This window comes from Panthera uncia, assembly GCF_023721935.1.
Source record: "Panthera uncia isolate 11264 chromosome B3 unlocalized genomic scaffold, Puncia_PCG_1.0 HiC_scaffold_1, whole genome shotgun sequence".
Taxonomy (NCBI): Eukaryota; Metazoa; Chordata; class Mammalia; order Carnivora; family Felidae; genus Panthera; species Panthera uncia.
In genome coordinates, this window is record NW_026057582.1 from 132,565,575 (window position 1) to 132,590,971 (window position 25,397).

Here is a 25,397-nt window from a genome sequence, read left to right on the forward strand (position 1 = left end):
CACACACACACACACACACACACACACACACACACACACCCAGTAAGCTCTCAGTCCCTTCTCACAACAGCACAATGTTCTCACCTCTCCTCACCAGGCCAAAGCAACCAGCTTGTTCTCTCCCTACCCTGGAGCAGTTTCGCCCACAATCAAGCAGCATCCCCCCCTCCCCGCAGAATTAATTTCGCATTGTAGCTGCCTAACGACCTCTAATTGCATAGCTGGAGGCTTACACATTAACATGGGCAAAACCAGCCATAAATTTAAAAGGGCGATTTCCTTCCCACTGTCCGCCTCTGCCTCCCTTTCAATAAATCACTCACCTAAAATGGCAGAGTGGCAAAGCCCAGGGCCAGAGGTCAAAGGGGCCCGGCCCTGGCTAGATCCCTTATTAACATTTAATAGCACCTGCCAGGGATGGTCTTTAAGGACTCACAGGAATGCCCTAGGGCTGTCACAAAGTGGCAAGAGCAGGGAGAAAGTGGGGAGGCAGTGGTCAGGATGTAGGTAGCCACACAGATCTCTCCAGAGGAGATGCACTCAGCAGGGAACACCTACTGTCTCAGGTGCACGTGGCTGGAGCTGTAAGCAAAGGAGGCTCTACCAGGTTCCCAAGAAGCCCCTGAGCCGTGATCAATATCCACGGGTGCACGGACACTGATGAACACCAGGGCGTATTCGCAGGAGTGAGTGAGTGAGTGAGCGTGTGTGTGTGTGTGTGTGTGTGTGTGTGTGTGTGTGTGTGTGTGTGTCGGGGGTTGTTTTGTGAGGGGACAGAGTCCCAGACTGATGCTCTAAGATCACTCTGCTACAATTCCCCAGACCGCGGAAAGTGCCCTGTTTAAATACCAATCTGAGGGCCGCCTGGGTGGCTCAGTGGGTTAAGCGTCCGACTTCAGCTGAGGTCATGATCTCATGGTTAGAGGGTTCGAGCCCCACACTGGGCTCTGTGCTGACAGCTCAGAGCCCTGAGCCTGCTTTGGATTCTGTGTCTCTCCCCTGTTTGCACATGTGTGTGCTCTCTCTCTCTCTCAAAAATAAACATAAAAAATTTTTTTAAAAATTTGAAATTTACTATTTCAGTGGCTCTATTTCAGTATACACGTGAGGCTACCAGGCCTGGAGCGGATCAGCCCAGGTTCGAGCCTGGCTCCAACCCTACTCAGCCAGCCTCCCCAGGCCTCTCGCGTAAAACCTAGACTTGGGGGAGCTCGACACGATGCCAGCCCACGGGGAGGGCTCAGAAATCACTAACCCCCAGAGGCAGGCGGGTCCCAGGCAACACCCTGTGGGTTGTGGGGGCTGCTGACGGTTTTGTAGCAGGAGGCAGGTTGTAGGCAGAGGTGAGGAGGGTGGGGAAGCGGGATGGAGGTAAGGGGGTAATGGAGTACACGCTCTGGGCCAGAAGGCTGAGGCAGGAGCGGTGGCCCGGCCCCCACTCTGGCTGCCCCTGCTCACCAGCACGCAGGCCCCACAAAAGGCCGCATCAAGAGCCGCCACAACCGGCCACTGCCGCCAATGTCCACCGCCCTTGCTGGCCCGACCAGAGCCTACGAGCGACAGGTGGACGGGAAGGTCTGTCCTTCTGCAGAGCTGCGGGAAAAACTGTCCGGCCCTGCAAAACTGGGCACTACGGGGGTCCCGCCGCACAGCCACTCTCTCCCTCCACGGTGCCCGAGGCAGCCTCCAGCAGGAGGGCGGGCTGCCGGCCAAGGTCTAGCCCGAGGGTGGAGAGGGGTGCGCTGGGGGGGCCAAGTTTAGAAAACCTCAGGGCCTGCACTCCCCCACCCAAATTCTCTGGATGAGGCGAAAAACCGACTGGTAACCCGACTGTGCTTTCTTTCTCCACTAACCCTCCTGTCTACACCTCTGTGAGTCTTAATCGTACCACGTCTGTAACACAGAAGTGCTAAATGTATACTGCAGTCCCCTATCAAATCCCGGTCAATCAAGGAGGTGAAGACAGATTCCGAGGTCCACGGGCCTGGGTTCAAATCCCAACACCACCACACACTAGCTGGGGTGACCGTGAGCAAGTCCCTAATTTTGTGCCTCAACTTCTTTATCTGTAGAATGGGAATCGTAGCCCCACGACCTATGGCTTTCTTGAGGGTTAAATACAGGTAGAACATTTAGAGCAGCCCGGCCCACAGAAAGAGCTACTCTAACCACAAAAGAGGCCGTCTTGTAACTGTGGCACAAACCTCTAGGAACCAGAAAGCATGTGACGTCTCCATTTCAGTGGCACTGTGGCACCTGAGCGTAAGCCGTCCCCGCCCCCACCCCCCCACAGCCACCGGACTCGCTTTCCTCAAACTTCATTCCACCCCCTCCCCCTTCCCCCACATGGGTTTCCAAGGGACTACCGGGGAAGCTGTCTGGAGACCAGGAGAAGGAGAAACAATCGACCTTCCTGGCCCCGTTCCAGAACTTACGGACAAAAACCTCACGGTAAGCTGCACGAGGAGCCCCATTAACATGGACGGATGGCATGCTCCCCATTTTAATGACGAACAAACTAAGGCTCGGAGAGCTGAAGGGGCTTGCACAGCGTCGGTGGCAAAGCTGGCATCCGAACTCAATTCCAAACGTTATTTCTCATTTAATAATAATAAAAATACTAGGAGGAAGAAGACCGCAATGATGACAGTGACTGTCCCTTGAGCACTTACTCTGAATGCCCTACGTGTGCCGGCTCATCAGTCCTCAGATCAGCCCTGTGAGGTGGCTACTGGGACCCCTCCCATCTTACAGATGTGAAAGCCCAGCTTAAGCAATCCACCCAAGAATGCAAGGCTCGGAAGTGGTGGTGATCTTCTCACGAGCCGTTCATGGTTTCAAATGAAAACTTCTTTGTAGAATTTGTCTTTCCTGGAACTTCTCCCCTTCTCCCTTAACTTAGCAGGTCCAGTCTTCCCCTCTTTACATATTTTTTAATTTCGTTTATTTTGAGAGAGACAGAGGCAGCGTATGTAGGGGAGGGGCAGAGAGAGACAGACAGACAGACAGACAATCCCCAGGCAGGCTCTGTCTGCACTGTCAGCTTGGAGCTTGATATGGGGGGCTCGAACTCACGAAACCATAAGATCATGACCTGAGCCGAAACCAAGAGTCGGACGCTTAACTGACTGAGCCACCCTGGCGCCCCCGTTCCCCACCTCTTTGAAACACAGTTCAGAAACCCCTTCCGCCAGGCTGCCTCTCCAGAGACGCTACTCGCTCTATGGGCAGCGAGAAGTCATAGCTTTACCTCCTGGACCTTGCTCCCCACAGGGCCTGGCACCCACAAGGTGCCTTCCTCCTGCTCCGTGCTCCACAGGTAGGTGCAAAGATGACAGCTGAGCCCAGGAGTTCTTATTCGTGCCACGTCTAATGAGCCCCGAAGAGCTCGCGGCCAAAACACATTTTAACGCAAGTGGCTGCTCTCCTTTCTACGTCGCCCACTGGGGAGACAGTATTTAGCTACAAAATACAGCTCACACTCTTCTCATGGAGCTAAAACCCAAAGGAAAGGGAGGCGCAGGTGCCCTGACTCTCTGGCCCCTGGAGGATGGACTTAACCTTCTTTGCAGATTCTGGGAGCACAGCTAGGACAGTACCCCGACTCAGCAAGTCAACGAAGGGCCTTGGGTGTCCCAGAATCACGGTGACCAGAGTTTAAGGACATAAATTAGGACACGTGGTGCCTGTGAGGAAAACAGAAAGGAATATTAGAACTTGAGATTGTCCCCAGGACAGCAGCAAAGGAGGAAGCGTGGCCTTTGTAACCGAGAGGGTGTGCAGGGGGGGCTGGGAGGCTGCAAGGCACTGAGCGGGCCTCAGCCACCTTGCAGGCCGGCCTCAGCTTCGTCTGCAAGGGCTTTGTTACTCCAGCAGTCTCTGGAACACGCACACTGCCGTGTCTGCACTATATACCCTTCTCTATTTGCAGAAAGGAAGCGGAAAGGGGAGGGTACCGGGGAAAAAATGCCAAGGTTAAACACTCCGTCATTATAATGCCCTCGACTCCCTCAGGGGCAAAACTCTCCCGAACAGAACTGTCCAAAAGAACTTTCTGCATGACAGCAATGTTCTGTAACCCACACGCTCCGAAACGGTAGCCAAGAGCCGCACGTGGCTCTTGAGTCTTGAAATCTGGCCAGTGCGATGGAGCAACGATGTTCTCGATTCTGTTTGGCTTGAAGTCACTTAAACAGCACGTGTGGCTAGCAAGGTGCCCTACTGGACAGCACGGCTCCAGGCCACGTTTAGACAAACTTACACCCAGAAACCACATCGGTTAGTAGACCCAGCCTGTGCCGACACGCCGTCCTCTACTTAGTAACACGCTGAGCGCTCGCTGCGTGCTAGCAATGGCCCTTTTCGTGTCACCTCCCACAATCATCACATCATCTCTGATAAGAGAAATGCTATCATTATTGCCACTGTACCTAGGGGGACACGGAGTCACAGAGCTCAGTAAGCAGTGGGGGCTGGTCCAAGAGCTGGGGGTACTCTCACTCCTGCACTTGGGATCCCTTGCTCAGCGGTCGGTGTAACATGGGTTTATTCTCTCCATTTGGACCTGTGATCACTTTAATAATGAGGGCTATGCTCCCTCTTGTGCTCCTGGCTAACTGCTGTGGGACCATCCCTGAAAGGTTTTCAAGGTCCTGAAAAGATCCCAGGGAGCTGATTTTAAACATAAAGTCCTTCCAATAGGAGGTCCAACGAGAAGTGTCAGAGGGACTACGAGGGTGTGCTATGAGGGACTATGGGTATACTGCTCAGTGCACCCTCATGTGGAGCCTTCCCTCCGAATTCGTCAGGAAGGAAGTGCCAAGCCGTCTCATTCTTCCATACACAGGCAACACCCGAAAGATGCCCTCCGGGAGGGGCGCCTGGGTGGCCCTGCAGGTTAAGTGTCTGACTCTTGGTCTTGGCTCAGGTCAGGATCTCACGGTTCGTGAGTTCAAGCCCCGCATTGGGCTCTGTGCTAACAGTACACAGCCTGCTTGGGTCTCGCTCTTCTTCTCTCTCTGCCCCTTCCCTGCGCACTCTTTCTGTCTCTTTCTCAAAATAAATAAATAAGCTTTCAAAAAAAGAAAGATGCCCTTCTGGGGGCTCCAAGCTGCCAGAGCCTTTTGTTAAAATTCATGAGAGAAAAGGCTGAGGCTTACCCCCATCTAGCAGACACATTAGACTTTTAATATCAGGCTAATGGAAGTAAACAGTGCCCATCCTGTAGCCAACAGGGATGGGCTAGACTTTAAGGTGCAGGGAACTGGGGGGCAAGGATGACCTTTGCCCTCATTAGCCTGACTTTCCTCTAACCTAGGACCCGTTTCTGTTCCCCTTCCATCCCTCTGACCCCAGCTCCCAGTTTTCCTCGATGGATCACCTGGACCACGTTTACAGAAGCTTATTATGTTGCCCTTTCCTCTCATAACTTAAAGGAGCATTTCTTGCCTCAAACAGACACGGCCGGGACCTTTAACAGTTCTTATTTAACACAGGAAACCCGATCAAGAAAGTCACTGAGGATGCCAAACTGCTAGGGAGGGCTGTCTTCCAAGAAAGTGTTCCCATTCAAAGCCTCACGTGTTGCTATGAAAAGGTAAAGTTATAATCGGCGTCTTAGGAAGGGCAGTAATTTACAGTATTATAAAAAAAAAATCACTGGCAAGAAAAACTGGACTCAACATTGAAAGGAGTTCAGCCAGGAAAAAGAAAATAAAAGGAAATCAGAATGAAACCTGCCATTATGTAGTCAAGAGACTAATCGATGCTTGTCAACCTCATCCCTCCAGCTGGTTTCAAAATGTTACCCATCATAAAGAAAATCCAGAAGTTTGCAACATGATGAGCGCTTAAGATGTGTCAAGGGTGGCCTTCAAAAGAGATCTCACTTGGATTTTGGTTTTGCTACAGTTAAAGTCTGAGAGGTACAGGGGCGCCTGGGTGGCTCAGTTGGTTGAGCGTCCGACTTCGGCTCGGTCATGATCTCACGGTCTGTGAGTTCGAGCCCCACGTCAAGCTCTGTGCTGACAAGTCAGAGCATGGAGCCTGCTTCAGATTCTGTGTCTCCCTCTCTCTCTGCCCCTCCCCTGCTCACGCTCTGTCAAAAGTAAACATTAAAAAAAATTAAAAAAAAAAAGTCTGAGAGATACAAAACTTACCATAAACATGTCAGGGAACATTGGCAAATATTTTCAAACACTTGTAATCTGTCAAAGAAGTGCTATGGGGACCCACCTGACTCTTTATTCTCAAACAAGAAAGGTGCAAAGAAATGTCGGGAGAAGAAGTTCTCTGAGAATGTCCATGTTCCCATTCATCCAGCTACATTTGCCAAGACACAAAGTAAGAGAAAAGGCTGAGGGCTTACCCCCCATCTAGCAGACTTATTGGGCTTCTAAGATCAGGCTAGCGGAAGTAAACAGTGCCCATTCGGTAGCTAACAGAGGTGGGCTAGATTCAGAACCCAACCATTTCTCAATGAGCAACTGTAAGGAATGAGAGAACTCTTCCCTCTGGGACCAAGGATAGGGTTGCTTACTGCTTGCTATAAAAGCAGTGGATACTCCAGGTTCGGTATCCTTCTCCTATAACAGGACTTCCTGCACAGCAGACATCCACCTGCATCTTCAGCATCACCTCTGTGGTACTTCAAGGTAAAAGGAATAGTCACAACCTACTCTTAAGGTGTCAAGAGTCATTAAGTCCTTAAACTGACCCATGAGTCTCACTGTCTGAGCATCCATGAAATAACAAACAGGCTAAATGGTTAACTTTACGGTAAGTTAAGATCAAATTCTAGACCCAACAAGAAGCTGCACGGCAAGCTGGGGATCACCTGAAAAAGTAATAAAGCTTGGGACAGGGCACACGGTAGTGACATATTTAATGTTAACTGCCCAGGGGCCAGAACTCCCTTAACTCATAAAAACCAGAAAATCAAACTCCAGAAATTCTAAAGCAATATAATGTGGTATATGAGAGCATACACCTGAATCCAAATCCCAGATCAGCCACTCACTGGATCTGAGACTCTGGGCAAGTCACCTAACCAACCACCTCGTGCCTTGGTTTCCTCATCTATAGAATGGTGGCAATAATAATACATACCCCAGAGCATTACTGTTATGAGAATTACTGAATGAATTTATGCACAGTGCACAGAACACAGTAAATGCCACATGAATATTTGCTACATTACCACCAGCTCTAAAAATTCAATGATTCCATAGATCTTTATACAATGCCCATTATCCTAACTCTTTATAATGCAATCTTCCTGTATAGAATATACTGTTCAGTGAAAAAGTCAGGTGGGAAAAAAAAATGCATATAATTAGTTACATTTTATAAAGAAAAAGAAGTTGGTATATAAATATATTTGGTTACATTCTTCAAACAGAGAAAAACCAAAAACTGAAAGAAAAATGGCTATGTCTGAGGTGTGGGAGGGAAAAACAATGATAGGTTTGGAAGCCAGAATTCTCAGAACATTCCTGTTCTGTAGATGTGACTTTGACACCATGTAAATAGTTTATGTAATTATCAAACAAAATTATCTCTTAAGAAGTAATCTATAAAATCAAAAACAAAATGGAACAGGTTTAATTATTCACTGAATTCGAGTCCAAACCACACAGAGGAAAGCCATTTTTTCAATGATATTTAAAGATAGTAATTCATATGTCCCTAGAAGGATATACCTTAAGGACAAAACAAACTGCAAATACATACATACATACATACATACATAAATAAATAACATTGTTTTTGGTAATCACATAGCCACTTTTCCTGCTTTTCTTAATCAAATTCTACCCCAATATAATAAAAGGGTTGAAATAAGGAACTTTCTCTTAATAGAATTTTTTGAAAAAGGAATGAGAGAATTTGAACATCCTCACTATGTAGAGACCTGACCATCGATGGCTGTCAATGACACAGAAAGAGAAAGGAGACCTTATGTGTGTCATTAATAGAAATACACATCATCACCTATGAAGTATTTCTTGCAACAAAAAAAAAAAAGAAAAAGAAAAAAAAAATCAAACATGAATCAGATCAGTCCTTTAGAGCTAACAACCAATTTACAAAAAATACAAGTGGGGGACAGAAGAACATGCTAAAAAACACCATCCAGCCTGTACAAAACTACAGGGCAGATGATCCAATTTATTTAACCGGGGGGGGCCTATAGATTAAAGGGGACCTAAGAAACAAGGCAATTAATTGCAAATCATAGAGCTCTTTGGATCTAATAAAGTGTGTGTGTTCTTTTTTTAAAGAGGCAACTGAGAAATTTAAACACTGAGTACATAGGTGTTAACATTAACAAATTATCATCAGAGCTTAAGGTATGACAGTAGTATTGTAAATTCTGTTTCTATAGAGTCCTCATCTTCCAGAAATAAACACTAAGTATTTACATACAGAATGATTGATCTAAAATTTCTGAAACCGTACATCTGATACAACCAAGGAGAAGGGAGACTGGGTAGGGACAGATGAAACAAGGCAGGCCACGATGAGCATGCTGAGGTCCACTCAACTAGCCTTTCTACTTCTGTATGCGTTTCAAATATCCCATAATAAAAATCAGTTATTCTACCAAATCTCAGCTTTGGGCCAGACAGTGGACAGTGTGGACATTAGTTCACAGTAATCAGTGGACAGACATTATGTTCAACTCTGATCACTTCCTTACCAAGGGATACAGACTTGAGACAAGTAACTTCATTCTGCTGAGCCTCAGTCTTCTACTCTGTGAAATGGCTATGATGCAGAGGGAAGGAGAGAACTCATTTCCGAGTGCCTGGCACGGGGTATGCACTCTCCCAATGGAGGCTTTCCACCACCCAGAGCTTTCTAAGGCAACACCACAGCAGGCAGCAAGCTACAGAACTGAATCTTCCCCCCCCCCCACTGCAACTTTAAATTAAAGACCTGCCTAGTGAGCTCGTGGATTACTTGTTGAATCGTCTCCAGCAGAAGTGATATTCTTAAAAGAATATGCTCATGTTCTGTGTGGTGAATAGCAATTTCCACCATCTACACACACACACACACACACACACACACACACACACACACACACACAGCTAGGTGGCCTCTTTCGGGCTGGCCCTATGTGAGTCACAGGAAGTAAAACACCGTCTCCCAGCTGCAAAGTCTCACTAGTTTTAAACATGCTTTCTTTCCCCAGACATCCAGCCTGGAGACATCAGGGACATCGCCTTCCTTTCTGAGCCTGGGAGAGAGGCTTTGTCAAGTCACTTCCTTGACCAGATAACACATCACATCAGGGAACGGCACTTGACACGGATGAAAAATGAAGTTTACACAAGTTCTTGCTTTGAGAACATGTGCAACGTGGTTTCTTTTCTCCAACGGCAGCTATGGTTTGGAAGACGGCGTGTCTCTGCAAGGCACTGAGTCACTACTCACACTTGTAAAATATTCCTGAGCACATTTGGTGAATATTTTCCAACTGTACATACACAAACGCATGTGTAGATTCCCATAAGCCTGGAGCTTCATCCTGCCCTCCCTGCGTTTCAAGCTCTTGGTTTTCATGGCAGTTGCTGATAGACTTCGCTGGGAAGCAGAGGAACACATTCCTTTGAGAAAGAAGTGGCTCCAGTCCCCATGCTGTCCCTTACTGGACAGATTATCAATCTCTATGTCCAGATTTCCTTCCATAAAATGCAGACAATAAAACCTAAGGGATTTTTTCAAGAATCACGCTGGATAAAATACATAGAGAACTTTGCCCAGTCTCTGGCCCACAGAATGTGCTTCATAAATGCCTAATATTATTACTCTCATGGTCTGATGCTAGGTCTCATCCATCCACGTACCACCCCCCCAGCACCCTGCACTGGGCTTGACATAAGGTAAGCTCACGATATTTGTTAAATCAGTGCATGAGTGAAATGGAGACGATTAAATTTAACCTGTCTCTATTTGTGAAAAAGGAGTCAAGTGGGGGCAGGCGTGGGTGGCTCAGTCGGTTAAGCGTCCGACTTCAGCTCAGGTCATGATCTCACGGTCCGTAAGTTCGAGCCCCCGCATCCGGCTCTGTGCTGACAGTTCGGAGCCTGGGACCTGCTTCGGATTCTGTGTCTCCCCCTCTCTCTCTGCCCCTCCCTGACTCACGCTCTGTCTCAAAAATAAACACTAAAAAAAATATTTTTTAAAAAAGGAGTCAAGTAACTTTAAGTCTCTCAAAAATATGTAATACTATTATCTTAAATATCAGTGAGACTGATCAAAGATGGACACACTCATCCAGGTGAGAGGTGCTGAGGGCCTGGCCTGAAACACCTGAGGCAAATGAAGAGAGGGCAGGGGCCAGACTCCAGAGACCTTCAGAAGCCAGGATCAGTAAGAGGTGGTGGCTTTTAAATGCAAGGGGTGGGAGGGAAAGGGCAGGGTGAAACAATGACAAAGCAAATTTGGGAGAAAATTTAAGGACGTGAATTTTGCACTTCCTGGGATCAACACCACCTTAGGACACCCAAGTAGAGAACTATTTTTTTTTAGTTTATTTTTTGACAGAGAGAGAAAGAGGGAGAGAGAGCAGGGGAGGGGGAGAGAGAAAGACTGAGGATCCAAAGCAGGCTCTGTGCCGACAGCAGTGAGCCCGATGCGGGGCTTGAACTCACGAACCGGGAGATCATAACCTGAGCCGAAGTTGAACGCTTAATCGACTGAGCCACCCAGATGCCCTGAGAGCTGACTTTTAACAAGGCAGAAATAGATTGCACACAGATGTTCATAGCAACACTATTCACCATCGCCAAGCGGTGGAAGCAATCCAAATGCCCAGTGAGGAATAAACAGATAAACAAAATGTGGTATATACACACCAGAGGATATTATTCAGCTTTTATAAAGGAAGGAAGTTCAGACACAGGCTCCAGCATGGATGAACCTTGAGAACATTCTGCTAAATGGAAAAAGCCGGCAACAAGAAGACAAATACTGTAGGGACTCCACTTACGGGAGGTAATCAGAATAGACCCCGTAAGGACAGAAGGCAGAATGGTGGTTACGGGGGCTGTTTCCTGGGTGAAGAGTGTCAGTTCTGCAAGACAAAAGTTCTGGAGAAGTGCTGCACAACAATGTGCCAACAATTAACATTACTTAACTGTACATTGTTTAAAAAATAGGTAAGATGGTGAATTTCAGGTTATGTGTTTGTTTTTTTTTTTACAATTCAAAAATTAACAACAACAACAAAAAAGCTTGGGGCACCTGGGCGGTTCAGTTAAGCGTCCGACTTTGGCTCAGGTCATGATCTCTCAGTTTGTGAGTTCGAGCCGCACATAGGGCTCTGTGCTGACAGCTCAGAGCCTGCAGAGCCTGCTTCAGAGTCAGTGTGTGTGTCTCTCTGTCTCTGCCCCTCCCCCCCCTCAAAAATAAACATTTTTTTTTTAAAGGTGGAAATATGAATCTGGAGTCATGAGCCAGAGGCGCTCCCTACTCCCCCTCTGCACGAACTTGGTGGCTCACACCCAGTCTCTGACCTCTGAACCCACCTTCCACTCTGCCAGGTAGGCCAATAAGAGACGGTCACTTGTCTGCAGACCTCCAACAAGCTCGCAGGACAGTGAGGATGAACATATTCTGGGAGGAGCATGCAGCTACCTGCACATCATGCCCGTTAGGAAAGCACAAGAGGCCTCTACCCCTCTCCAATCTATCGGGAATTGCAATATTTCAGCTCATGGTCTCTGTTCTTTAATTCTTCTTTCTCACCTGTTCCTCCATGATCCACGAAGCCTTTTTTATTTTACCTTCTTACCATTTTGGTCCCAGCTGTGGCCGAGTGAGGTATACATACAATCACTCCTGACTTGCAGAGCAAAGCAAGCCAGCTTGGCCAAGCCTGGGAGTGAGGGAGAAAAAAAAAAAAAAACAAACAAACCCAAGTCCAAGTTGTGTAAGAGTAGTGACTGTATACCAATTAAAGGCTGCAGGGCCTGAAATGTAAACAAAACCGTCTGGTGAGTGTCTGTCACTTCACTACGGGGAGATTGTGAAAACAACTCACGTGGTTCTTTCGTAGGAACAAAGCTTTATCGGATGAGAGTTTTAACAATTCCCACAGAGAAGCCAGGCCCTAAGTCCCCTATGGCCATCAACGTCTCCTGGCTGAGACACTCCTCACCATTCCATACTTTACTGCTAAAATCAGGAATAATTTTATTAGAGGGGAGAGAGAGAGGAAGAGGAAGAGGAAGAGGAAGAGGAAGAGGAAGAGGAAGAGGAAGAGGAAGAGGAAGAGAGAGAGAGAGAGAGAGAGAAAGAGAGAGAAAGAGATAAAGAGTGTGAGAATACTCCCTCTGCCTCAGTTTCCTCATCCGCACAATGAGAATGGCAACCCTTGTCTCCCTGGGCTTTAGGAGGAGGGAGCGAGAGACCACAGGCAAAGTACCCCATTCTCTGTTGTGTAGCAGGGACACCAAAGAGGACAGCTAGTATATCCCGTGTTGTTACAGTCTTTATTCAAACCCCCACGTGCTTGATGCACTTGTCCAAATAAGCAGACAGGTGTTAAATTTTCTTTGTGACCACAATCGTTCCTAAAATTAAACACTTGCTCACAACCAGTAACAAGGTGGATGTTAAAAAATAAAAAAGCACCCATGCAGGAGACATTTTGTTCTTTATGCTGCCCCATGGCTTCTGAGTCTTATCTTCAGCCCCAGAATCACAGGCGTTAATGCACGCATAAGCCAATCCAGCTGATCCGGCTGGATCAAGGTAAGGTCCTTTCCCCCGTGATACAAATGTACCGACTGAGGCTGGGGTAGGGGGAATAATTTAGATCTAATAATAGACACCACTGGGTTTCTAAAGGTTCCAAGTGTCCATACACAATTTTAGAATCTATCAGATCCTTGCTGGGCTAATGAGGCCTCTTGCTGGGAATCCAAATTCCCTTTGTAAACTCCATTAACAGCCCATGAGGCAGGTGGGAAAATATGAATGTTCTTATAGTAATAACGCCTTGGGCATAAAAGGAGGCACTGGGAAATCACATCCACTTGTGCCACATGCTTAGTTAGAACATTAGAGATAAAGGGAGAAAAACATCTCTTCTTGGAGAGAGATTAGGATGTGTCCAACCCCCAAACCCTGCCTGCCCCTTGCAACCCCATACCTGAACTAGGTGGCAAATGGGAATTGGTAAAGACAGAAAGGGGGTTTCTTAAATGCAGAGACTGTCCCAAAAAGTACGGGATAAAAAGTTTTGCCCATGCTAATTTTGCCAAGTTCATTTGTGTCCCCAGATGATTTTCTGGGGTCCCTCACAACTTTCTGCCTACTTGTTTGTCATTGCCCGGGAGAATTTTTCTTAGTAAGAACGCATGGAAAGTTTTGACTTCGGGAGTTCAGATTCCATTATGAACCAGTGCATTTTTAAAATGTTTTTGCTTTCAAAGCAAAAAAAAAAAAAAAAGCTGATTTTCCTATCTGTGCATCCGTGCAAAACCAACACAGAAAATTTGCTGAATATTACCCAAAACACCCACAGTTAGGCCGAAAGAAGGGATGGAAAATTTTAGCCCCAAAGGAACTTTTTTTTTTTTTTGGACACTGGAAGCAGTGGCACAGGAGGAGGAGGGCTTGGAGGGCGTCTCCTGAGTGGCTGGGAACACATTCTGACTTTTCACCCACAGTTGCCTGGCTGCTGCGAAGATGCCTCCTGTTGGAGGTACAGGGGCTCCCCGGGGAGCGGATCAAGTTGACAGCTGAGCAGTCCACAACATTCCATCTGTCACTCCGCACAGCCCATCACCTCAGCTATCTTGGTTTATCTTACCCCAAGTCGCCCAACCTCACAGTCTGCCCGTCGTAAGGACTTTATGGGATTCTAACCTTTTTTGGATCCTGAACCTCTCCGAGAAGCCAGCGAAAGCTTCCCCGCAAGAGCACGCACACACCTCCAGATAATTTTAGAAGGTCCTGGATCCCTCCCCTCAAGCACATCCGAGAAACTTCAGTTTGAAGCAGCCCCATTACGTAGCCCCCAATTTCTCTTCACACTCATAAGGCAAACTCCTGAGCCCCAGCTCTAATGCCTACACCTAACTTGTTTATGAGCGCCCATCAGCCACCTAACGCGTTGGTGCGTTCGGATGTTTGTCTGCACAAGGGCAAAAATAAGCACGTGCACACGCACACGTCTCGGCAGGAATGAAATAGCAAAGCCAAGTCCCAAATGGCGCGCGCTCGTTTAGCCTCCTGGCCCTTGACGATACGAAGCCAGTGCTGGGAGTGAAGGCAGGGCCAGCGATCACACTCGCGTCAAGGAGCCAGGATTGGTCAGCCTTCTTCCATTCGATAAGCAGCAGCACCGAATAATAAGCCAACATGCTGGACACTCTCCCGCCTCCGTAAACGATTTGCTATTAAACACTTACTGCTCCCCAACAAAGCCTGCCTGCCAACAGGTTATTTTTAAACACTTTGTTTGTTTGGAGTGGTCAGGGAGAAAGCGGGGGGGGCATTCCTTTTGGTTTCTAGGTCTCTTTCCTGCAACTTAAAGGCTAGGAAATGATGAAATGAAAACCTGAGGCAGAACTTCCAACCTAACCCTTTTCATTGACTGCATGGGGTTAGGTGTCGTTCAGGTCTTTAGGGCATCGTAAAAGAGCTAGCGCTCTGATCAGAGCACAGCTGTCCTACGTGGGTTTCCTTGCACAGAAACACTATCCCCATCAGAAGGTGCGGGGTCAAACCTCAAGAGGAAAGCAATCCAGTCCAACTCTCGCCGTGACAGGACTGGGCAGTCAAGCCCGTGAACTGCAAATATTGTACAGGATCATTTCTGTGCTAAAGGAACTGGGATTCCAAGGGCTAGAGGCTCACTTCCGGCAGAACTGGATCCAGGCACTCGTCTTGCCTTCTCGCCCCCTGATCTACCTTCCTTTGCGAGGTCTTCACTCCTAGGTCAACTTCCCTGCATGTGGCAGCAATGACAGACATTGGAATCTCTGGACATAAAGTTTCTACAGCTAGCAGTCCTAGAAAAGAAAGTGGCCTCTGTGTCTCTCGCTCTCTCTCTCTCACTGAGTCCATTTGTCAAACCTCATGGTAGGCTTTGATTATCACAATCCTTGGGCCAATCCTTGTACATGGGAGCCCTTCTCTATGTCATGGCCAGCCACGCCTGGACCACATGATCATGTCTGCAGTCCTCGTTGGGGAAAGGCAACACTCGGTCACGAAAACGAGGTGCTAGACAGGCGAAAAGCCAACGTCCACAACAAAGACTCTTCCATGAGGCCTAACACAAGAATCCCCTAGCAATGAAGAACTCACTTTGCCCTGAAGAGGAAGGCCATTAACCTCTAACGCCCGTGTTAACAACAGCAAATCACAACCCTCTACAGAAACCAAACCCTTCCCACAGCTGCTCTCACTGAATGCCTCTTGAGGGTGAAAGGAAAAAAAGGAGATAAAGCGGAGATTATTCTATGTCAGAAAGAAGTAGTCTGCAAATAAACTAAAGAAAAGGAATATGCAGGTTATTCAGGAAAATAGCTCAGAACCTTTTATATTTAAGAACAATGCCTTTGTTACAGTTGAAAGGAAAAATAAAATCAATCTTCTTTCACGAGGCAGGTGCAGTAAGAGGTTGATGGTATAGAAACAATGTGCCTTTGCGGTTCTGAAGGAAGGAACCCGCCCCGACCCGACCCTGCCCCATGCACCTGCACCTTCACCTTCACCACGAATCTTCTCTAGGTCTGTCTGGGCCTCTCTGGTCTTACATCGGGTCATCAAACACTTGAATGCTATGCTCTAAAATCTCTCAGCAAAGATGTTCCCACACACACAGGAAACATCCACAGGCCCCAACTAGCCCCAAATGGTATTGGTTTCTACTCCCTTCAGGAAACCCTTGGGGAACAGATTTCTTCATCCAGACATTCTTAGCTTAGAAAACTGGTTGAATTTCTTTTCCATTCTAGGATTCCCATGCTCATGAGGCAAAAGGCAAAGCCTCAGCTGGAATAGCATCCTGAGAGGCTCAGCAACAGCTCTGACTCCTTCCTCTCTTCCAAACTGTGTCCTGTGTTTGTGCAAGAGTCCCTGCCCCCATCCCCAACCCAACGCCCAGATCACCTGCGATCACAGTAGCTAACACTATTTATTCTGGCTGTGGCATCCATGATGTGCAACTTCTTCCCTTACCACCTAGCTTCCTTTCTTGTTTTATTTGCTATCCAAAAGACAAATGCAATTTGAGATGGATGATGTAGAGCCAAGGGTCCCAAATGGCAAGCCACCAACGTACTCGAGCTGGCTTCTGTGTTGGTGACCCGCAGGAGGATTTGGAGAGGATGTCAACGAGTTGGCAATTCAGTCCACTTGCAAACTATGGATTTCCGATCACTCTTAAAAATCCAAAGATTTGGCAAGACTGACTCTGTACTCGGATGAAGAAAGAACCCTCAGTTCCTCAGCCTCCATCTATGGTCTGCTTTTCTCATTTGCTGGCTGAGTCCCTGTAGCACTTAAGATTTCTACCCTGGGCAGAAGATGTGGCCTGGGGCTGACAACAAGGGCACCCACACTCCTGGCCAGCCCAAAGCATCTTTTCATGACACACTTGTGTCTCACTTACTTATCTTCTGGAAAAAGTCACAGCCAGGCCAAAGGGCTGCCTTCCAATTCACATGGGATCACGGCACTAACCCAAGCTTTTAAGTCTTCGGCAAATGTGGACGGATGTGGCTCAAACCACAAAGATGTTCATCGTTCAAATGACCAACGAGCACATTCCAGCATTTCTAGATTATCAAAATACCCTATAGTTATCTTTGTGATAATTAACAATAATTTCACATATAATTGATATATTACGAACTTTACAACAGGTCCATTGAAAGTAGGTTTACGTGTATAGTAGGGTCTTAACTAAAAGACAAAAGAAAAAGGCTGGAAGGAAATATACCTAAATATTGACAATAACTTTCTATAGGTACCCAGATTAGATATTATAGTTTATTATATTTGGGGTTTTCCCAATTTTACTAAAGTGAGAATACATTCTTTTGAAAAACTGAGCCAATATCAAGAAGCAAATTAGGAAGTAATGTGTCAAAACCCAGAAAGCCAACCAATGCATCATGTTGTGGTAATGGGCATACTCTAGGGTGCCTCTGACTTCGGATGAACCAGATCGCCTGCTGCCTGGGGCCATGCTAGCACTTTAGGTACTTTGAGATGAGCCACAGAAAGGGGTCTGCAGGCAAAGAAGAGCCCTGCTGATTTAATGCAGGACTGAAGAGGTTGCTATTCTTAGATCTACTAGGTGGATTATGTCCCAAGCTGAAAATCAGGATCCAGCTGCTCTTGTCAAAGACCTGCCTGTGTGTTTCAGTAAGTCAGTCACTTATCTCACGCCTCACTTTCCACATCTGGAAATGGAGATGATAGGACCACAAAAAAAGAACAGGACAACGTTTACTGATCTCCACCACGGACAGGGTACCTGATGCAAAGGATAGCAAGGCGGATCCCTGCAAGGTAGACCCCGGCCTCTTTTTATTGCTAAGGAAACAGGCTGAGGTTAACCAGAAAGGTGTCCAAAATCCTGGTGGCAGGTCTGAAGGGGAGCCAGGGTTTGAATCTCAAAACTGTCAGACTCCAGAGCCCACGCTGAGAGTCTCGTCCAAGGTCACCCAGGCAGAGAGCACAGAAGCGATTCCGTGAGCCACAGGGCATGAATTATGAGCAGCTGAAAATGAACAAGAAGCACCTACCAGCCCAGGCAATATGGAAGCACCAGATAAGAGCCCCTTGCATGTTTCCTAGCGCGTTGCTAAAACACACCGAAAATGGCATGTGACCAGCAGCTGGGGAGAGGGGGTGGAACACAGCCAAAGCAAATTGACCAGTGTTACAGTGCCATTTATTTTAGAAAAAGAAATTAATGAGGGAGACTTCAATATCAATGAAGTTGCAAGAATATAATGAGTTATGCTTGCTCCCACGAGGGAAAGCTTTTTAATTATTTTTTTCAGATGAACTGCAGTCACAGTGTATTTGATCCATACCCGACCCACACTCTTTGGAGAGTTGAAACACGTTTTACCCAATGTCAAGTTAAAATAAAAACTCATCAGAAGCAAAATAACTCTGGGCTCCCAGGGCTCCGACGAGAAGTTTGGTTCTCTCTGGCTGCCGGCTGGTATCATAGTGACCTTTGTACTGAACAAACACTTGGCAGATGAAATCTGAGAATAATTCTCTCTGCATCAACTGGAACACAGTGGGCTCCACTGGGTCTCAATACAAGCGATCAAAAAACATGACACATTTGTGTCTAATACATGTGCCACACAACTCAGAGCAATTGCTCTGTGGATTCGGGCAGCCTGCAAGGGCCCCATTCTTCCTGGGAATTCAGAAGGCTCTCACGGGGTTCTTCTGGAAGAATCCCTCTCCTCTGGCCAGCCTCCATTCCACCTAAAGACTTCTCTCTGTCTCGGTGTTCTCCCCACGCACACACATGTGTGGATCAGTGTTGCATGTGTGCCTGCCTACCAAACACACTCCCACAACTCAAACTGATCTGGTTTCCCCTTGATCCCGTTCTGTTGAAAACACGGTGCACTTGTATTAAAACTGCCCAGAACTACACACACACAAACGAGTACACATCCAAACTGGCAAAATCTGAATCAGCTCCACAGACGGTACCAATGTTAATTTCCTGGTTTTGATATTGCGTTTCAGTCACGCGCCGTGTTACATTGGGGGAAACTGGATGAACAGTATGGAGAACTTCCCGGTACTTTGCAACAACTTGTGATTCTAGAATGATCGCAAAATAAAAAGTTGTTTTGTTTTTGTTTTTTTTTTTTAAGCTACATCTTCAAATAATTTCTTGAGCACAAACACACACACACACACACACACACACACACACACACACACACAAAACAACGCAGTTCCTTATAGAAAAGTTTGGGCAAAAGACCCAAGGGTCTTGGTTTAGTTTGGTACTGATCCCCTCAGTACCGGTTATGGGATGAATCACACACCCATCCCCGCCCTGGACAAATTCATGTTGGAGCGCTAACCTCCAGTACTGCAGTACATAACTGCATTTGGAGATAGAGCCTTAAAGAGGTAATAAGGTTAAATGAAGTCATGCAGGTGGTCCCTAATCCCATCTGACTGCTGTCCTTTCAAGAAGGGGAAATCAGGCCACAAAGAGCCCCCAGGGGTGTGAGCATACAGAGGAAAGACCCTGTGAAGGGAGGAAAAGGAGGAACAGGAGCCATCTGCAAGCCAAGAGAAAGGCCTCAGAAGACAACTGCTCTCAGGATACCTTGATCTTGGACTTCCCGCTTCCAGAACGGTGAGAAAATAAATTTCTGTGGCTTAAGCCATCCAGCCTGTGGTGTTAGGTTAGGACAGCCTTAGCAAACTAACACAGGACCCACATCCTGCACACCTCATTCATCTGGTTTCGTCCCCTGGTAATGAGCCCCCACAGCATCCATCTTCAACAGGGAAACGGCGGCTCAAGTGTGGCAGGAAAACCAAGTCAAGTAAGGAACAAAGGTCCCGGCACAGAAGAGCTAAATAGCAGGTTAACTCCTTCCCTACCCGGTGAGGCTGGTGCTCAGCTACCTGAATTATCAACACATGGAAGAGAGGGGCACCTGGGGGGCTCAGTCAGTGGAGCATCTGACTTTGGCCCAGGTCATAATCTCACAGTTTCTGAGTTCGAGCCCCACATCGGGCTTGGGGCTGTCAGTGCAGAGCCCCTTTCTGATCCTCTGTCTCCCTCTCTCTGTGCCCCTCCCCCACTCACACTCTCTCTCAAAAATGAATAAAACATTCACACACACACACACACACACACACACACACACACTGGCGCGCACAAAGAGAGACAACAAGTCTTCCGGGGGAGCCCCCGGGGCAGAGCCAGTGGCAGCTTGTGGGCAGCTGTAAGGAGACAGATTTCTAACCCAATGGAAGTACAATCACCTAATGGCTATCGTGGTTCAAAAAGGGAATCATCAGCGATGTGAGGGGAGGGCCCGTGCATCTCAGGAGAGAGGGAAGCAGGAGGCGGAATACGCAGCCGCCCCTGTCTGGGAAGCACCAGGTCTAGTCTGAAGCCACCTCTACTCAAAGCAGTGGTGGCTCCACAACCCTGTCCTGGACTGTGAGCTGGGACCACCCTCCCCTCTGCCTCCTATTCCCACACTTTGGGCCAGGGCACCCACTCTCCCTTCCGATAGCACCTCTCCCCTCGGCTTTGAGGCACGTTGCTCTCTTCCCTCCTGGCTGGCTCCCAAGATTTTTACCGACTGAAGGCTTCGGGCTATCTTGTGGCAGGCCCGGACTTGTACCTGACCCCCTGGACCATCCACCAGCCCTCTCCCCCCGCCAACCCCAGCCTTGTGATACATCCCAGACGTACATGGAAAAACCCCCACCCTCAGACCACAAGTCCAGCTAAGTTATCTTAGACAAGTCATTTAACTGCTCAGAATCACAGGGTCCCATCTGCCTTGTTGACAACAGCAAACACTTAAAAACAAAAAAAAAAAAAAAAAAAAAAAACTATGTCCCACAATAGAGGGCATTAAATATTACAGTACAGATCCACAAGAGAATGTTATGCATGCAGTAATAACATCACAGAAGAATATTTAGTAACACAGGGAAATGTGCATCAAATATTAAGAGAAAGATGTTTATTATAAACACATTTTTGGTAGAAGAACATACCAATCCAGAAAAAGACCTTCTGTAATCATAGGGCTAAGAGTAATGATTCCTTTTTTTTAAGTTTATTTATTTATTTTGGGGAAGAGAGAGTGTGTGCAAGTAAGGGAGGGAGGGGCCGAGAGAGAGAATCCCAAGCAGGCTCCCCACTGTTAGCACGGAGCCCGACTCAGGGCTCGAACCCACAAACCATGAGACCATGACCTGAGCCGAGATCAAGAGTCGGATGCTCAACCAACTGAGCCACCCAGGCGTCCCAAGAGTAAGGATTCTTTATTCTTTCTCCATACTTCCAAAGTTGTCAACAGTGAACATGTGATACGTTGTAACTAGGAATAAAGTTATTTACAACATCTCTACCACTCAGGTCACCTTTTTCTTCCTCAAAGAGGACAAGGTTGCAACCAATTGCCATAGCAACCTAATGAAAGGACATGGTGAGTCCATTACATTATCCTACTTATTCCTGCCTACAGTATGTCTTGCCAGCCTTTGAACTTGAAAAAAAAAAAAAAAAAACAGAACAGCTAAGAAAACTGGGCTAATGGAGGGTCACTGAGGAGACTCCTGAAAGGTCTATTCTTGGACCCTCATCAGGCCCCACATCGAATGGTTTCCACTGCCCGCCTGGCCCTTCGGTCCATCTAGGAAGAAAGAGTGCCATGTGCCACCCACAGGTCATTGTCTAGCTGCGCCGTGAGCTTGGCTTCCACACTGTGCATTAGTGAAAAGCCTGCCAGGGGAGTCGTGTTCCCATTCAGCAGGTTTTGTCCCCTGGTAATGAGCTCTGTTGGCTCCCTTTCCCCACGCTGGAAAGGGGCAGCCACAGACTGGTGACAGCCAGAGAAGCCCCTTGTGAATGGCCCTTCGAGGAATCCAGAAGCTTGGCAGTGGCTCAGCCACAGGAGTCCAGAGCAAATAATCATTCCAGGGGACTGTATCGGCTTGACTCAAGATGGAATGAATGCTCCCATCTCCCCTGCACTGCATGAAGAGGTCCTGGGCGTGGCCGTAGATAACGCTCATGGCACCAACTGGCGACGTGCAACCCAGAGGCAGGCCTGGCCACCAACGGCCTGTGGCTGAGACTACATGGTCATCATCCCCTTCCCCGCTGACACCCACAGGAAAGAATCAGCTATGAATAAGTCTGTGTTTTACAAATGGAAGTCTTCATAATCCTTTCCATCTCCAGCCCACACTCACATTATTAGGCATATGACCAGATGGCGGGCTGTGAGCCCCTCTCTCTTAACCAGCTTTGCAAGAGCTGGAACCAGGGGACACACATGCTATTCAACAATGGGTGTGCATCCACACGCACGCTCCCAGTGCCCTCAGACTCCCCTCCTCTCTACAGGCAGTATGTAAGGTCATTAATTCATCAGTCCCTTTCAGTAGGTTCCCCAACATACTTCCTCAAGCTTTAAGTGGCTTCAGGAACTAGCTCCCCATTAGAGGAGATAAATGCTAAAATATCCTCAAGGTCACAAACACTTTCTTATGTCCTGTACAACCCATGAATGAACGAGTTATACTCTACATATACTGTGGTCTTCCTAAACTGTTCCTGGAACAATCCAAAGCTTGCATGGGATAAGGCAGCCATCCATTGAGGCCAAACTCTGCAGAAGGCTTACTCTTTCCTGCTCCCTGGAAACACAGACCCATAAAACCAGTTCAGAGACAGTCAGAGAGCCCATCTCAATGGCCACATGTTTTGGAATTTTCCGGATGGACCAGTGCCACCAAGATGTCCATGCACCCAATGGACACTTCCAACTCTAGCTATCACAGAAAGAAAATGGTACCCACGTAGAAATTTGCCCAAAACATTCTTCCTAACAAAGACTCATGGCAAATCCCATGACGTGGCCTCAGAACTGGAGACGGCCCTTTGCCTCGAATGGTCAGCCCCACCGCCCCTGCCTCCACCGCCCACACACAAAACCAAAGCGCTTCCTCATCCTACTGCTTTGCGCGCCAAACCAGGCCCCAGCCAGTGCAGGAAAAGACCCCAACCTAACTCAGCAGGGAGACTTACAAAAGAGGGTTCTAGGCCTCTAGGAGGAAGGACTCCGGAGAAATTTTTCTGCTTGATTCTGTCATCAGAGACAAGAACTCCGCTTTTCATTCCCCCATTTCCTCTCCTGAGCTTTATCTACTTACTGTTAACTGCTACCAGAAAACATCTCTCCCAGGGTCTTAGGATGCCATCAGTCAAGTCCTAGACCAATTGTCTGGCTGGACCTCAGGAGGCTATTTGGCTACATGCCGTGACCCACGTTCTAGTCTCGACACACTCCTTTGGGATCGCTGTCGCTCAAGCTTCAGAAGTAACAAAATGTAAATGACATCCCCAGTACCCACCCTAACCATAGGGGGAGAGGGTCTGGCCATCGTGGGTTGGGGAAGTCCCCTCTCCTCTGTGTTCCACAGAGAAGTCATGACCAGACTCCAGCCCTAGATGGAGAGGCACACGCTTTCCATCCACCTTTCTTCCCCTGAGCCCGTTCACAGAGAACCGTGAACATTTGCAGCACAGGTTTTCAACAAAAGCATTTACTCCACAGCTGGGACAGAAAGTCACGGAGGAAACCCGGCATCGAGCTGCGTAACTGCTCCAAACCCTCCTAGCTCATCAACAGTGGAAGCTGCCCAGGTAGAGAGCTTTCCATCAAATTCTGCTCCAGTTCTAGCTTAACCTAAACCTTTGTGTGATCATTAACTTAATACTTCAAAGCACAGTGCTTCAGGAGAGAAAAAGTTTCCACGGGTAGAAGGAATTCTGCCAAAGCTGAGCGCTCAGGGAATGGGGACAAGTCTTAGTAATCCACACTTAGTAAACAAGGGATAGAGATGCTCGCCAGGCCCTCACAATACAAATGACCTTGCCACGGTGCCCAAGAGCAGCGAGGACCCCATTTGTTGCAAGAACAGCTCACACGTGGAGGTTCCTTAACCCCATAACCTGTGAGGGGCTTCCAATGTGCCAGTACAAAGTAACAGAGGCTATTACGGTGTGAAATTTAAAACGAACACATACCTTCTTTTTTCCCTAAATCTCCAGTTCCTGGCACACCCCCCATGCAGAAAGTTACCACAAGTCACCAACTCTGAAGGATACCAAATGCTGGGGGGGGGGGGCGGCGGCAGTTGTAATCGTCTCTTTGAACTTCAACAGGACAATGACCAGAAGATCAGTTTGATTATTAAACACTGGGGCTTCCAAGGTGTAGACCCCAAACAGACCTCGGTGGCTAATGCCAGATGGCTCAAAGTCCCCATACCCATGGCAGATTAATACGTGTTAACCCTTCCTGACCACGTCTTCCCACTTCGAGCTTCTTCATGCCGGAGCAAAGGAGGACCTCCAAATCTGCCGCACACGGTAATCACCTGGGGAGTCCCAGTGGCACGGCAGACCAACTACACCGGATTTCCTGGGGGTGCAACTCAGGCATCCCCATCTTTCAACCCCGCCCCCTGCAGATGTACAGCCACGTGGGCCAACCGTTAAGAAGCTCGGGGGGGCCCACCTTGCCTTCCTCTGTCAAGGCGCCCCTGCTACTAACAGAGCATGGACCACAGGGGAGCGAACCCGGCACCACCACAGCTCCTACCTATGTAGAGCGAGGAGTCCTTCCTCCGCACGTGGTCGTCGATGTAGGAGACGCCCAGGGGCTGCACGGGGGTAGCACCGATGCCCAGGAGCACCTGGGCCCCAATGAGCAGCAAGTACATCATGTTGGTGGCAGTCCGGCTGCGGCAGATGAGGTCCGGGTCGGGGCCCTGGTCGCCGCCCGAGCCGTTGGCAGCACAGACGTCGCGGCCCTCGGCGCCCCAGCGGATCTCGCCCGCCTCGTACTTGTACTGGTGGGTCAGGAACTCAGGCAGCGCGGACAGCAATGCTCCCAGGGCCATGACGATGCCGCCGCAGCCGATGAGGCGCGGCCGGTGCCCGCGAGCCCCGAAGTAGCTCACGAAGAGGATGAGCGCCAGGTTCCCGATCTCGAAGCTGCTGGCGATCACGCCCACGTCGGCGCTCTGCAGGTTGAACCTCCGCTCCAGGGTGGTCAGGACGCTCACCTGTGGGGTGCAAAACGAAATCTCAAGGCCAATGCTGACGGACGCCACCCAAGCGGAAGCCCCCTCCGGCCTCAGAGTGCACCTGCCGGACCGGCCCTGGCGCTGAGCAGTTTCCACAGGATGCAAAAGTGACTTAAGCAACTTAACCCCGAAGAGTCCTAAAAATGTTTACTTAGTATGACAGCCTTAAGTCAACGGCTAAAAGAATTAACTTTCCCAACTTCCCCAATGGCAAAGGAAGTTCTTTCTTGGCACCTGTTCCATTCCTCAAAGGTTCTGCCTACATTTGGGAAGCACAACTTCCCCTTCCCGACCCCCACTACCATGTAGCAGGGCTCATGAGTCCCGGAAAAGCCCTGAAGTCCATCATTACATGCTCCAAAATATACGCTATTTAGAAAGTCCATGCTGGGAGGGCACAGAGGCCATGGGCTTTTTACTAGGTTAGCAAAGCACACCGGAAGAAAATAAAATGAGCCAAAAACCTAGTTGGCAAAATGGATATGCTGGATTAGTTCACTGGGATAATCATTAGCTCG

The 25,397-nt window shown here is 48.2% G+C and overlaps 1 protein-coding gene across 2 annotated transcripts in view; it reads right to left on the reverse strand.

Moving 5' to 3' along the window:
* The window catches only part of SLCO3A1 (solute carrier organic anion transporter family member 3A1), a 311,316-nt gene that overhangs the window by 221,367 nt on the left and 64,552 nt on the right, over positions 1-25,397 (reverse strand). For both annotated transcript variants that reach the window (XM_049614065.1, XM_049614064.1), the window contains exon 2: positions 24,393-24,858. In XM_049614065.1, the coding sequence (XP_049470022.1) occupies positions 24,393-24,858 (466 nt within the window). The remainder of the gene's footprint in view (positions 1-24,392; positions 24,859-25,397) is intronic.